Raw genomic sequence first — 15413 nt, forward strand, 5'->3', positions numbered from 1 at the left:
ACAGGACTTTGTTTTGCTCACTGCAGATTCCCAAACAAGCACCTAGAACAGCGCCCAGCCCAGAGAAGCCCTCAACGTGTGCTGAATGAATGAAGGGATGAAGGAATGACCACACAGGCAGGACTCAGAATATTCCACAGATGGCACAGAACAGACCGATGACAGCCCTGAGCAGTCCAAACAGAAGACAGTTTCAGTAACTGGGCTGGACGCTTTCTCTGAGCAAACAGACGAAGCCTCCTTCTCCCATTTCCAGATGATGAAGCCCAGACCTGCACCTGTCTCCCTGGCCTGCCACAGACAGAGGTGGCAAGACAGACACAGGAAGGGCGCTGGGGGAGAGTGGTGGGAGTGGAAGCCACAGAACTTAGAAGCGCCTCCCGGAACCTGTGCCTTTCTCCTGGTGACACCCGGGCCCTGCTCTCAGCCCTTCTCCCTTGGGGTTCTCTTCTGAGCAGCCAAGGCCTCACTCACAGGCCCAAGAGTCCCAAGGTGCCCTGCCCTAGCTCCTACCATCTGTAGAATGAACCCAGCTCCTCTCAGTACAAACAGCCAGTGTGGCCTTGGGCAAGTGTGTATGCTTCCCGGGCCTCAGTGGCCTCATCGGTAAAGTGGGCTCCATGGCCCACTACGGTGAGAATCCCATGCCAGCCAGAGTCCTGTCACACAGCAGGCACTCAAGAAAAGGTGTGTGGCCCACTGCCCATGCTGGAGGTCTGTCTGGCACCTTCCAGGCTAGTGCCCACTCCATGTGAAGGTTTCCTGACTCCTGCCCCCAACAGGGACCCTGGCGGATACCTGAGTTTTCGGTAATACTGCTGGACCTTCTCCAGGGACTGCACGTTGATCTCCTGCTGCAGATCGTCCGCGGCCTGGCTGCCTGGAGAAGGCAGCCCCTCCACGTTCTCCAGCGCTGGGAGGGGAGATGCGGGAGGGCAGGCGGTTGGGAGCTGGTGTGCTTGGTGGCCTTGGCCCGTCCCCCGTGGACCCCCTTCCCCAGGCCTGAAGCTCACCTTTTGTGAACAGCACGGTGTGCAGCCTCAGGCTGCCCCCACCCTCCAGGCGGGAGGGGAGCTTGGAGAAGTGGTAGCTGTCGAGGTAGAAGATGACCCTCAGCGCCTGCCGGCTGCCCTCAATGTGGTAGAAGACGTTTGTGTCTGTGGAAGGACACAGGGCAGGGTGGCTCACCGCTGAGGCTGAGGCCGAGGCCAGGAGAAGCCCTGGCACACCTCTCCAGAACAGCTGGCACCTCCCTGCCCCCAAGTCCAGAGAGGCACCCTGGGACCTCCCTGTTCTCCCAACTCTAGAGGGGTGGCCTCAGACCTCCCTGCCCTCCTGCCCTCTAGGGATAGCCTCCAACAGCCCTTCCCTCTCACTCTCTGAAGAACAGTGGCTCCCCTTCACCTGCTTCATCAGCTCCTAGTTCCGCTGCTTAATTCTTGAACCTGATGCCAACTCTGCCTCGCTGGGGGTTCCACAGCATTTGGGGTCAGAGCTTCCCCAGTGCTCTTTTCACCCTCACCCGGTAACCCAGGGCCCCTGCCTGGGAAAAGCTGCCCTCAAATGGGGCAAGCATCTGATTCATAGCCAGAAGGAAGTGCTTAGGGCAGGGAGGGCAAAATATGGCACCCAGACGCCACCTGCACCAATAGCAGGCATCACTCATCTGTCAAAGCTCTGTCTGAGCCGACTGCAGCCTGGAGACAGCTGCTGCCAATCAATTCCAATTGCTACTCATAGAGAACCTGCCCTCCCTCTACACCAGGCGTCCCTAAACTTTTTACACAGGGGGCCAGTTCACGGTCCCTCAGACCACTGGAGGGCCGCCACATGCTGTGCTCCTCTCACTGACCACCAATGAAAGAGGTGCCCCTTCCTGAAGTTCGGCGGAGGGCCAGATAAATGGCCTCAGGGGGCCGCATGCGGCCTGTGGGCCGTAGTTTGGGGACGCCTGCTCTAGACTCTAGTCCATGCATTTTCAGCAGGAAAGACACTGTCCCCAAGCAGATGAAAACTGGCGCATGGGAGGGAGGATGAAAAACCTTTCCTCTTTTAACGTATGATAAGCACAGATACCCAGAGAAACAGACATAGGATATGACCGCAGTATTAAAATTTCATAGGGGCGCAGCAATTAGGAAAAAAATTAACTAAAAAGGTTTTTTATGAAATGAAATTTAACGAAATAAAAAAAAATTGAGAAACACAAATCCAGGGCATGGTTCCTAATTAAACCCACGCACTTCAGCACCCCTGGAGGGCTTTCAGCACACAGGCCTCTGGGCTCCACCTCCACAGTTTCTGAGGCTGCAGTTCTGGCTGGGCCGGAGAATCTGCCTTTCTATCAAGCCCCCAGGCACGGCTGGTCCAGGGGCCATGCTCTGAGAACCCCTGCTATCAGAAGCAAGCCCAGCAGTTCCCAGCCCTGGCTGCACATCCAGGCTACCTAGAACTGGCCTAGGACCCCAGAGCCCAGACCCTGTCCCACAAACTAATCAGAATCGCTAAGGCCTGGGGCACAGGGATGGTTGCAAAGCTCCCCAGATGACTCCAGAGTGCAAGCAGGGCTGAGACACACTGGGTTAGACTGTGAGCTCCAGGAGGGCAGGAACAAGGACCACGTTACATGGCGTACAACACAGCCTGACACACACTATGTGCTCATAATTATGAACATGTGAATGGATGGACAGATGGATGAATGATGGTTGCATGGATGGATGGATGCATGGATGGATGGATGGATGGATGGATTGATGGACAGATGCATGGATGGATGGATGGATGGATGCCTGGATGGATGGATATATGGATGAATAGATGGATGGATGGATGGATGGATGGATGGATGGATGCATGGATGGATGGATGGATGCATGGATGGATGGATACATGGATGGATGTATGGATGGATGGATACATGGAAGGATGGATGGATGGATAAATGAATGGGTGGGTAGAAAGACGGGTGAAGAACAGAAACAGACGCAGAGAGAAAGAGAGAAAGAAAAAGGGAGAAAGAGGAGAAAGGGTGAAGGAAGGAGAGGGGAGGACAGCAGCAAGGGAGAAAGGGAGGATGGAGCTTAATTACGGTCTTATTTAAGCCCTTTAAAAATCTTAACAAGTCTTCACTCCAAAGAACATCTCTAGGGGAGAATTTTATTAAGAATCGGGTACTAGGATCATTCTCTTTTAAGAGCTGTTGAAGACAGCTGAGTTTATACAAAAACAAGCCCGTTTTTGCATGTGTGCCCCAAAGTTCGGCCCTCACACTCATGTTGTGGGCATGAGGCTTGACAGCACTGAGTACTGAGCCCACCTTGGGCAGCTGGCCTACAGGCAGGAGAGGGACAGGGTGACTCCAGAGAGCCATCCCTTCCACCCCAGGACGCCAATTCTCACAGTAGGGGTGGGAGAAATCACTCACTGGCCACATAGTTCTCGTCCAGTTGCTTAAAGGAGAAGGTGACATTGTCGAGCTCTGATAGGGTCACCCGGATGTCCTCCAGCATGGTCCGTTCCTCCTTCTGCAGGAAGAAGACAGTGCGGAGGAGACTCACATGCCAACCCTGCCCTAGGGTTCCAAACCAACATGCTGAATTCAACTTTAGCCAGCACTCCAGACTGTAGACCCACTGAGTACCAGGTCCTGAGTGTGACTCTCCAGAGTGGATGTGAAATCGTGGTGTGTTCTGTGGCTTGTCCTGCACTTTCAAGGGTCACAGAGCTCATCTCTGCCTTAATTCACTGAGTGGTCCTAGTAAAGTCACTGCCTCTCTTGTCCAGACCACCAAACCAGGCTTCTGATTTAACCATTTCAAACCTAACACACTCAAATAAAAGTCCCCAGTCCTTCCACAACCTCCCCCAGTCAGCCCCATCTCAACCAACGGTACCAGCATTCACTCATCATCCAAGATCCAAACCTCTGACCTCTCAGTTTCCCTCCCGCTCACCCTGGTCATATCCATCACCAAGTTTGATGGGTCGACACCAAAATATCCTCCAGACCCACCCACCTCCCTTCAGCTTCCCGGCCACCACCTGGGTTCAAGGGATCACCATCTGTCGCCAGGATGACACCAGGTTTCCCTTCTGCCACTCTCTGCCGCAAAATAATACACCCTCTCCTACAAATCATGTTTGGAAAACCTAACCCAAATTATATCACTTTATATCAAAATTCTGACCCCTCCTCTGCTTCCAGAATAAAGTCTCAGGCCTTAAAGATCAGGCCCTGGCATCTCCCCAGCCCCTTGCCGCTCCCCTCTGGCCACACCGGCCCCTCTTCGGGGCCTTTGCACATGCTGGTCCCTCTGCCCCGCACACTCTTCCTCACACTGTCTGCCTGGCTGGCTGAGGTCTCAGCTCAAGCGTCACCACCTCACACAGCCTGTCTCTGACCACCTAATCCAGAGAAGCTGCCTCACCCGCCGAACTTCCAGCAGAGTGTCCCCTCTCTCCACCTCCCTTCCCTCCTCTGTCCTTTCTTCTCAAGCTGCTTCCCCCAACTAGGAAGTCAGCTTCAGGCGCTCAGCACCCAGCTCAAGGCCTGGCACATCGTGGTATTCAGAGAATGAAGGAACTGGACCCAGCATCCCCAGTGAGAAGAGGAAGGTGAGAGCTGAGTGTTCCCTGCTTCCTCCCTGGGTCCCAGGTTGTGCATTCTGGGAATCAAGTGACAGCCAACCTTCCGCTAGGCAGGTGCCTTGTGCAGCAGCGGCCGGCAGAGGGCGCTCCAGGGCCAGGCCGCCCAACCAGCCAGCTCCAGGAGTCAACCTCAGAGGCACCGGTGACTCTTGGGGCTCTGGCTGTCCAGCAGCGTCCCTGGCTTCCACCGCCCGACTCCCACCTCGGTCCCCCAGCTGTGACAACCAAAACCATCTCCAGACATTGCCATGTGTCCCCTAGGGAGGACACTGCCCTGGGCTGCGAGCCACTGATCTATAGCATGGATTCTGTTACCTCTGTGTGCTGGGACTGAAGAGCCCTGGGTACGGGAACTCTGTTCACTGTTGGACCCCAGTGCCCATAAAACAGCTCACAGGTGCCCAACAAATCACTGCTGTGGGAATGACGAGGCCCGGGGGAGCCTGAGTGAGTGGGCAGGGCCTCCCTCGCCCTGGCCTGGGCGGGCACCAGCAGGTGGGCTAGCGGGGCCGCCCTCCCGCCCTGCCCACTCACCACTGCGGTCGGCGAGAGCAGGGACTGGCAGTGCAGCAGCACACCCGTGGCCGCCACCTGCTCCAGCCACTTGCGGCTGGCGTCGCGGCTGCTCTCCTCGTACTCGCCGTTGTTGTTGTAGCGGTAGCCCAGGGCTGCCAACAGCTGCTCGGAGAAGGTGCACACCGCAGCCACCAGGGCCTGGCAGAAGATCGCGTCTCTGCGCAGCTGCAGCTCGGTATCTGGAGGCAGAAGGCAGGGGGCTCGCTGGAGGGGTGCTCCCACGCCACCAGGAGGCCCACATCCCGAAGCCCTGGGTCCAGAACCCCTCATGGAACCCCGCACGAAGGGCTCACGTTAGGCCAGAAATTACTTTCTGGTGGACATCCCAGCCACCAAAAGCCAATTCCACAAAAATCAATTCTCTAAACAGCAAGCCCACGTGCCAAAACTCTATTCTCTCAGTGACTCATCTGCCTGCTTCGAAAACCAAACACCTTGTGATTTTCCTAAGGGTTGCCCAAGACCCTCACCCTCAGCCACTTCTCCTCTGGTTACGAGATTCTTTAGCCTTGGCCAGTAGAATGCCAATCGTGCCAAGCTCTTCTGCCAAACTCCACGTGTTCGGAAACGCAGCTGCCATTTCCTCCGCTTAGGAGAACTATGCCTTCTTCCTTCCCCCACCTCCTCCCTTGCCCCATCCTTGACCCTGGCGTGGTTTGAAGAACTAGCCAATTTCAAGCAATTGGTCTTTCAGGGTCCCAATCTTCTGGAAGGAATTATTTCCAATGGCCGGCTTCTGGCCAATGAGTTTTTACTGACCAAATTTGACCCAGATCCCGCTGTAGCTCTCCCTTGGCTGAGAATTTCTGGAAAGGGAGGGAGGGATAGAAAAGGTCTCCAAGATTCTCCCGCTACCTCCTCCCCCTTCTCTTCTGCACTCTCTCCTGGGTGGAAGCTCCCGGCATAGGGCCTCCCTCACGTCATCCTCTATCCCGGGACCCTGTCCACATCCACCCAGGCCTGGGCAGAGGCACAGGACAGGGTTCCTGGCTCCAGCACCCTGAGACATGTCCTGTGGACACACGAGGAAGAAGCAAGGTTCAAGCAGCTCTTGAAGGAGCTCCAGGCCAAAGTGTTGCCTCTGCGGTCCAGGTCCTGAGGACATGGATGGTTGGTCTTGGGCGGCGGAAGAGGCAGGGTATGTGTACCCCACACACCTTTAAAGCCCTCACCTGTGCACTTCAGCAAGGCCAGGAGCAGCTGGTTCTTCCCATCTGGAAGGAGAAGGGAGAGAGAAAGGGGGATGGGCTGGGAGGAGGCAGGAAGGGGTGAGGGCAGAACCAGGCCCTCCCAATGGAACCTTCCAAGGTGTTCTGACCCTTCACAGCAGAGCCCTGGGTACCTAAGGCTGTGCTCAAGAAGCTTCTATTGATTGTTGAGTAAACTCCAGGAACCCCCAACCTCAGGCAGTAGAACCCCAACCGTGAGCCCCCTCTGCACGTGCAAGCCTTGGACACAGACAGAACCAGCCCCTTTAACCCCTGGGCCACAGCCCCGGACCCACACCTTGTTCACATAGGTATGGGCACACACTCACATGTACAACCTAGGTATACATGTATACACACACACATATACACTCATGCATCAACAGACACCCAAGTGCATGCCACACAGACACACACATATTCACATGCAGACTCACATACATATGTACACACACAGGTACACATGTGCCCACACACGCACACACAGCAGACACCCACATGCACACCACACACATGCATTCATATGCAGACTCATACATATGTACACACACAGGTACACATGTACCCACACAAACACAATAAACACAAATGTACACAGACACACAGTCCTCACAGCCTCACATACGTATTCTCATCCTACATGGGCACGGCCCTACACACGTCCTGTCCTGCAAAAAAAACTCTTTTCTTTATAGAAGAACATCCTGGTCTCCTAGAAAGGGCTTAGAAAGATGTGGAAGGGCTTTGGATTTGGCCTCCTGGGGTGCTTTCTTCCCCAGGGAAGACTGAAGAATTCAAGGCTGGGCAGGGTAAGAACGAGAGCAGCGGCAGTGGTGCACACTTGCCAGGACTCACCGCACCAGGCACCAGGGCACTGAGCGCATGACCTATGCCGACTCATTTAATCTCCCCGACCACATGGGAGGGAGGCGGCACTGTGAGCCCATTTGACACAGGAAGAAACTAAGGCCAGAGGCGTCAGGCTACTCGCCATGATCACATGGCTGGTAAGCAGGTGAGCTGGGATTCAAGCCCTGGTGGTCTGGACCCAGAGTCGAGGCTCTTCACCAGTTACACTTTCAGAGACAAGCACAGATCGGGGCAGCAGAGACTGCAACTCAGAAGCTGCCGTTCCCCAGAACAGCCCAGAGTCCTTGAGCCTCCCACTGTCCTGGTCAAACTTCTCCCAGTCCAGATCCTTCTAACCCAGGGGTCTTAGACACAAATGCTAGCAGGGGCCAGGCAGGCACCATAAGAGGCATGGAGCAGATGCCAGGCCACAAGGAGCAGCGGAGACTGGGGTGAACTGGAAAGCACCTTGGCCCCATGTACAAAGAGCGGCCGCCACTCCTCTCCAGGTGGGATGGGAGACTGTGGGCCTGGAGTCGCCAGCTCTTCTGGTTGACCAGGAGCAGCGAGAAATCCAAGTTTTTATGTGAGAACCTCTGTGGGGCTGGCAGCAGAGTCCGTTTTCGCTGCTGCAGCATTGAAACCTATCTGTGGACCCGAATCTGGTCGGTGGGCTGACAGCTCGTGCCTCTCATACCCTGATAATAACAGGAACCCACATAGCCACTGTTTTGGATGCTGAGAAAGAACAAATTCAGCCTTTCCAGCCTCCAAAATCAGGGCTTTGTTTTGTTTCTAGTTTTTGTTTTGGTAGAGACAGGGTCTCACTATGTTGCCCAGGCTGGTCTCAAACTCCTGGGCTCAAGCCATATCCTGTTTAGGGCAGTACACTCAGCTGAAAGAAGGCATCGCTTCTCTTGTCCTCTCCCTGGGCATGGAGAAACAGGGTTCACAGAGCTGGATCCATCCCTGACTCTCTCATGTTCCACACCAAAGGCCACAGCCCCTCCCCACCATGATGCACCCTCCCTGTCCACCCACCTTCCACGTATCTCTGAATGTTGTCCACCAGTGTCTTGATGGAGTTGGGGAGGTTCCAGGGGTCCTCCTGGATGCTGATCTGGATCAGGCTCCGGCCACGGATTGTACACTCTTCTTTCTGTTTAAACTCTGGGGCAGGAAAGTGGCATGAGGGCCAGGGAAGGGACAGAGGTAGCTTTGGAGAACGGTGGCACAAAGGCCTATGTCCCATCACAGATCCCAGAGTTCATAATCCTGCGTCAAGAGAGCTGGCAGGACTCCTGGGCATTATCTGGTCCACGGAGGGTAACTGTGCTATTTCCTGGTACCACACCATGGCAGACATTACTCATCAATCTGAGCATCCTTCCTGCTGCTCTGAGATCAGGACTCCCCACGGCTACAGCCAATCCAGTGCAGACCTCACAAATCAATCACAGCTTTCCTTTTGTGTAAGCCTGGATGTTGCAGCCACAGATGGATTCTCAGGAGCTAGCCACAACCAACTGAGCTGGCACGTGACTTCTAACTCTTTCCCTACACAAAGGAGGAAGCCCACACATAAGAGTGGGAAGGTGACATGCCTTAAGTCACATAACTGAGCAGTGACAGTGCTGGGACTAGCCTCTGGTCCCACCATTCAGAGGCCAGGAAGACAAAGGCCTCTGTTCCTTTGGCCTCTTTCCTCCTGCAAGGTCCCAGGTTCTGATCTATTTGTGGGTTTGCTGTTTCTGCTTTCTGAGATCCATCGCTGAAAGCTGATCCTGAGACAGCAGGATGCACAGCTGAGCTGGGGAGCCCCAAGTCCTCACCACTTCCCACCCTCTCTTGGCGGCAATCTCACTGGGAGCTCCTCGAGGGCAGGGCAGTATCAGATTCATCTCAGGGTCTCCAGTGCCCAGTACAAGGCCTGGCACAAGTTGGTTCTGGGAAATTATTTACTGGATGTACAGAAGCATGAATGGATAGGTGGATGGATTAATGGATGAGTAGAAGGCTGAAAGAGTCAGCACATGGATGGAAGGAAGAATGGATGGACGGACAGACAAGTGATGGATGGATGGATGGATGGATGGATGGATGGGTATGTGAACTGATGGGTGGATAGATGGTGAGTAGTGGCTAGTTGGATGGATGGGTAGATGGATGGATGGATGGATGGATGATAAATGGATGAGTGGATGGATGGATGGATGGGTATGTAGATAGATGGGTGGATAGATGGTGAGTGGTGGGTAGTTGGATGGATGGGTAGATGGATGGATGGATGATAAATGGATGAGTGGATGGATGGATAGATAGGTGGATAGATGGTAACTGGTGGGTAGCTGGGTGGATGGATTAATGGATGATAAATGGATGAGTGGATGGATGGACAGATGGGTATGTGCAGGTGGGTGGACAGATGGTGAGTGGTGGGTAGTTGGGTTGATGAGTGGATGGATGGATGGGTGGGTGGATGGATGGATAGCTGGAATGATAAATGGATGAGTGGATGGATGGATGGATGGATGGATGGGTGAATGGATGGGTGAGTGAATGGATGGATGAGTAGATGGATGAATGGATAGATGGTGGGAGGGTAGATGGGTAGATTGATGTATAGTAGGCTGGGTAGATGAGTCGGGTGGGTAGGTGGGAAAATGGGGGGAAAGGGAGGTGGGAGAAGATAAGAAATTTCAATTCCTTTTCCCTCAATCATTTCGAGAAGAAAGCCTCAATTGGGTGCTGGTAAGCCCTTAACACTTCTTTAATTCACAAATCCCTCTCTTAAATGAAGAACAAGGAGCCCTTGGCAGGCAACAGTGCCTAACTGCAGTGTAATGATATTTTGTTGTTGTTGTTGTTTGCATTTAATTTATCATTATAGCTCATCATAAATTTTTGTCATGTTATACAGGTTTTTCATACATAAGGAATTCAATAAGTTCCTTTCAAAATGAAATTTTTTAAGAATTATATTTTTTAAAAAGTGTTATTAATAAGCAAAAAATGAGTACGGTTTAAAAAACATGAAGGAAGGCCGGGCACAGTGGCTCATGCCTAGAATCCCAGCACTTCAGGAGGCCAAGGCAGGAAGATCCCTTGAGCCGAGAAGTTCAAAACCAGCCTCAGCTACATGGCAAAACCATGTCTCTCCAAAAAAAAAAAAAATCAAAAATTATCCAGGCAAAGTGGCACACACCTGCAGTCCCAGCTACTTGTAGGAGGCTGGGTTGTGAGGATAACTTCAGCCTGGGAGGTCAGGACCGCAGTGAGCAGTGATCACACCACTGCACTCCAGCCTGAGTGACAGAGTGAGACTCTTTCTCCAAAAAACAAAAAGAAAGCAAGCAAGGAAACAAAAAGAAAAAGAACTATTCTTGGCTCAGAATCTATACAAACAGGCCATGGGCTGGGTGTGGCCCAGGGCTAAAATCGCTGTCCCTGGATGAGACCACCGCCGTTCAGCAGAAGAGGGGCAGAGCTGAGCAGGAGCCCGGGTATCCCGCCCTGTCTAGCACCCTTCCCCATCGCAAGCTGTCTCTGTGGGCGCTGGCTGCCCCTCACCTTGTAAGCTGTGGTTCATGGGGAAATGTTTGGTCTCTTCGAAAGCCCGGCTCATGACTGGCCCCTTGAGGAGAGCATTGATGGAGTCCACCTGGGGGGCAAGAAGCCTGGCATTGGTTTGGGCCCGGTGGCCCTACACATTGCAGCAGACAGCGAGGACCCACAGCCCCAGGTGTGACAAGAGGAACTCAGAGTTGCACCAGGAGTGGGGCAAAGGTCCCACCTGGTTAAAGAGGTGCTCCAGGCAGCCATGAAGCTTGTCCTGCTTGTCAGATGGGATCCGCATGTCGCAAGGCAGCTCATCTCCTGGCGGGAGTTAGAAGCAACAGCTATCAGCCATGCCTGCCCCACCTCACCCCATCTCAACCACCTTCCCAAGAGGAGGAGACAGCTACAGAACTCCAAACCCACAGGGGATCTGGAGTCTGAAGACCAAGTCCTGGCTGTGAGCCACAGGGTAAGTCGCCTGACCTCTCTGAGTCTGTTTCTTCATTTGCAAAATGGACAACAGGCACTAACGCATGACAAGACTGTAAGGCACTGTTACTGCTTCCATTCTGCAAATGAGGGACTGAGGAGCAGAGAGAAGGAACCAGGGGCCACGTCTCCCGATTCCTCGCCCGGCTGGTTCAGCTACACCAGCTGTCACTCCCAACTCCTTCCTACAGCCTCCTGGGGGCAGTTTGTGTAGTTAAAGATCTTATGTGATGAAACATTCATCTAAAGTTCAGCAATTTCTTCCACTTTGCTAGAGCTCCTTTTTCGTCTGTTAATTGAGGCATAATTAAAATTAAATTGTGATGCACAGACTATCTCTGAAAGGACACACAAGACTGTAGTGACAGCTGGGACAGCGGTGACAGCCTGAAAACCAAGGGCCGGGGGAGACTTGTCACCATGCACCCTCTGGTGCCTTCTGAATTATGCACACTGTGTGAATACACAACATACCTGCAAAATGGATTACTTTAAAGTCTGAAGTAAACGAGACTAAAATAAAAACCAATTTCCGGCTTTCAGTAAATATTGTTAAGTAGAGCATGATCTAATTTATAAAGTATTGTCTATGCCTGGCTGTCCAGCCATCCGCCCGCCTGTCCATCCATGCATTCACAGACCTTCACCAATGAACTCCAAATGCTGGCAAGGGTCATTTCTGGGGGAGATGATGAGATTCTCATTCATTTTTATGTACTTCTTTGGTTTGCTTGTTTTTTGAGATGGAGTCTCTCTGTCACTCAGGCTGGATGGAGTGCGGTGGTGAGATCTCGGCTCACTGCAACCTCCCACTCCCAAGTTCAAGCAATTCTCCTGCCTCAGCCACCTGAGTAGCTGGGATTATAGGTGTGCACCACCACACCCAGCTAATTTTTGTGTTTTTAGTAGAGATAGGGTTTCACCATGTTGGCCAGGCTGGTCTCGAATTCCTGACCTCAAGTGATCCACCCACCTCGGCCTCCCAAAGTGCTGGGATTACAGGCGTGAGCCACCTCACCCAGCCTTATGTACTTCTTTGAACTGCTCCATGTCGTTTGGATTTTTGGTTTGTGCACGTTACCATTTTTACATAAACCCTGAGGTTAACCTGTTTACTATCAGCACACACATCACAACCACTCATCATCCGTGACCGTACACAAGCACACAGAACCGCACCATGCACGCTTCTATCTGTTCCGTGTCTATGACATCCAGGGAGAACATCGGCTCCAAGAGGGCTGAGAAGTTTGTTTCCTTCACTGCTGCATTCCCAGCACCCAGCACATAATAAGAGACTCAACAAATATTTGCTGAATGAATGAATGGAAGGAAATCAAGTACAGGACCATGTAATAAATACAAAACAATAGAACGCAGAGGAAAGTACAATAAAGTAAACTAAAACTAAAGCTCACGGGGAGGAGCCTCTCCCTGAGCACGGGCCGCTGCCGCTCCACTCACCAGACCCCATCTCGTCGCTGCCCAGGTAGGAGCTGTTACTTCTCACGCTGGTGTAGGACAGGACCGAGTCCCGATTGCTGTTACACTCGCTGCAGAGGGGCCCAGAGAAGGGGCTGAGTTACCCTTAGCTCAGGCCATCTGATCCCAGCACCCGAAACCCACTTTCTAGAGTGTAGACAAAACCCCTGGGCCCTCGGGGGGGCATGCAGCCCAGAGAGGGCACCGAGCACCAGCCCTGGGTGCCAAGGGCAGGGAAGACCGGCCTGGTGGGTTTTCCATGCCTGAGGGTTTGGAAATGTTTCTACACTCTAGCACAGAAAGGCAGAAATAGGAGGAGGATGGCGAATCACTCCCACTCAGGTGTCACTCTGTCCAGTGTCCCCAAGGGACAGCCTTGCCCTGAGACACTTGCCCATTCCACACGCAACCATGCAGCTCTGTCTTCCGTCTCCCCAGCCCCCAGCCTGGCTGGAAACCTCCTGAGGACAGGGACCCAGGACCTCAGAACCACAATCCTGACATTTTTTCCTTCACTTTTTTGAAAATTAAAGGAAAAACTAGAGGACCCAAAAATGTAAGAATGAAATCCCAGAGAGACGGTGAAATCTCAGACTGCGGACATGAGGCTCTGGGGACACGAAGTGCCACAGCAGCCAGCACATCTCCTTCATTCCACAGGCGCCAGGCGAGCCGGGAACGGGGTCGGGCAAATCCTCTGACGATGGGAAGCACATTAACGCTGGGCGGACGCGGGAGCTGGGCCGGGGGAGGCTGCCTTCTCAAACTGTTTCAGTTCTGAGTTTTGCTCACAAACAACTGAAGCACCCCTCTAAGATTCCACGTAAACACAGTGGACAAATGTTATGTCATCTTTCACTGGGACCGCAGGGCTTATCTACAGGAAGGAATTAAACTTACCCATGATACGGCCTTATTACAGGAAACTGAGTTTTAGTCTATTTAACCACTACTCAGGACCTTCCTGATCTTGTTATTAACCAGTAGAAAATTTAGATCAACTCAGGTTAGGAGGCAAAAAAACAAATGTGCTCTCCCTCCTTGGACTAAGTAAACAGGAAGAGCGTTTGTTTCAGAAGTCGTATGTCTTATACTGAGTTTTCGAACACGCCACGGCATCTTGCCCTGTGTTTGACAACATCACGTCAGCATGTGTGGGATGACCCCGAGACGGGACAGAAGGGTCCACGTGGGGTGAACCCTAAAATGTCAGCTTTGAGGCTGGGACTCTAAGTGGGTTTTTGGGATGTGCTTTAGGGAGCTCAGATAATCCCCCAAAACCACATTATCAGCAACAGCGCCCTGAGCCCACTGCACCCTGGCGAATGTCCACTGATGCTGACGTTGCCACGGCTCTGTGGCCTCGGGACACCTGTCCGGGGACACCCTCATCTAACCCCAGGCCCCCCCACGGCGGCACCCACCTGTAGGAGTCGCGGTAACTCATGGTGTCGTGGCCTGAGTCCTCCTGGTCGTCCTCGGCCACCTTGAAGCACACCTTCTTGATGCCTCCATGGTCACTCCTGTCCATCTCGCTCTCTTCACTGACCAGGGGCAGGGAGGAGGCCTCCTCAGCCAAGGATGGGTCACAGGACCCTCCCGAGGTGGGCTCTGTGATGGTGGACAGCAGCCTACGAGAGCAAAGGCCTTGAAGTCAGAGACACAGGCCTGGCCCTTTGTGTCCCTTCCCTGAAAATCCACCAGCGGCTACAGGCGTGAGCACTGGCCCTCCCGCTGGGCTGTGAGACACGCAGCTTCTTTCACGGCCAAGCCACACAAGGCTCTACCAGAACGCAGGTCAGGAAGCTTTTTCCTTAAAGACCCTGAGAGTAAATCCTTCCAGCTTCATAGGCTTCAGGGTCTCGGTGACAACCACTCAAGCTGCTGCTGCAGCGGGAAAGGCCTGGACCGTGTGGAAGCAAATGGGCGTGGCCGTGTTCCAACCACACCGTGTTTAAAAATGAAAACAGGCTGGGTGTGGTGGCTCACGCCTGTAATCCCAGCACTTTGGGAGGTCAAGACAGGCTGATCACCTGAGGTCAGGAGTTTGAGACCAGCCCGGCCAACATGGCAAAACCCCCTCTCTACTAAAATACAAAAATCAGCTGGGTGTGGTGGTGGGTGCCTGTGATCCCAGCTACTCGGGAGGCTGAGGTAGGAGAATCACTTGAACCAGGGAGGCAGAGGTTGCAGTGAGCTGAGATCATACCACTGAATTCCAGCGTGGGCAAAAGAGGGAAACTCCATCTCCAAAAATAAAAGAAAACAGCAGGCCGATGCCGCCATATGGCCGATTGGCCACGGCTCTTCAGTGCCCGACGTCGGGTTTGAGTGATGGTTAAGAGCACAGTCCTGAAGCTAGCAAAACCCCAGATTCAAATCCCAACATTGCCATTTCCTAGCTCAGAGACCTAAAGCTAATTATTTAAACTCTTGGAAACTCAGTTTCCTCATACGTAAAATGGGATCATATCAGTATCAGTATCTGTATCTTAGCCTCCTGTGACAATTAAGGGAGTTAAAATGTGAGTAAACAGGCCAGGCCCAGTGGCTCACACCTGTAATCCTAGCACTTTGGGAGGCTGAGGTGGGAGGATCTCC

At 53.1% G+C, this 15413-nt stretch overlaps 1 protein-coding gene across 3 annotated transcripts in view; it reads right to left on the reverse strand.

The window, feature by feature from the left end:
• Window positions 1-15413, reverse strand: part of PREX1 (phosphatidylinositol-3,4,5-trisphosphate dependent Rac exchange factor 1) — a 201073-nt gene that overhangs the window by 6237 nt on the left and 179423 nt on the right. For all 3 annotated transcript variants that reach the window (XM_039479551.2, XM_003932694.4, XM_074406635.1), the window contains exons 26-35: window positions 14237-14443; window positions 12795-12883; window positions 11077-11159; window positions 10854-10944; window positions 8325-8453; window positions 6399-6440; window positions 5185-5405; window positions 3428-3527; window positions 1014-1157; window positions 799-913 (exon numbers count right to left, since the gene is read on the reverse strand). In XM_039479551.2, coding sequence (XP_039335485.2) covers window positions 799-913; window positions 1014-1157; window positions 3428-3527; window positions 5185-5405; window positions 6399-6440; window positions 8325-8453; window positions 10854-10944; window positions 11077-11159; window positions 12795-12883; window positions 14237-14443 — 1221 coding nt within the window. The remainder of the gene's footprint in view (window positions 1-798; window positions 914-1013; window positions 1158-3427; window positions 3528-5184; window positions 5406-6398; window positions 6441-8324; window positions 8454-10853; window positions 10945-11076; window positions 11160-12794; window positions 12884-14236; window positions 14444-15413) is intronic.

Source organism: Saimiri boliviensis, chromosome 9 (assembly GCF_048565385.1).
Source record: "Saimiri boliviensis isolate mSaiBol1 chromosome 9, mSaiBol1.pri, whole genome shotgun sequence".
In the NCBI taxonomy this organism is placed as follows: domain Eukaryota; kingdom Metazoa; phylum Chordata; class Mammalia; order Primates; family Cebidae; genus Saimiri; species Saimiri boliviensis.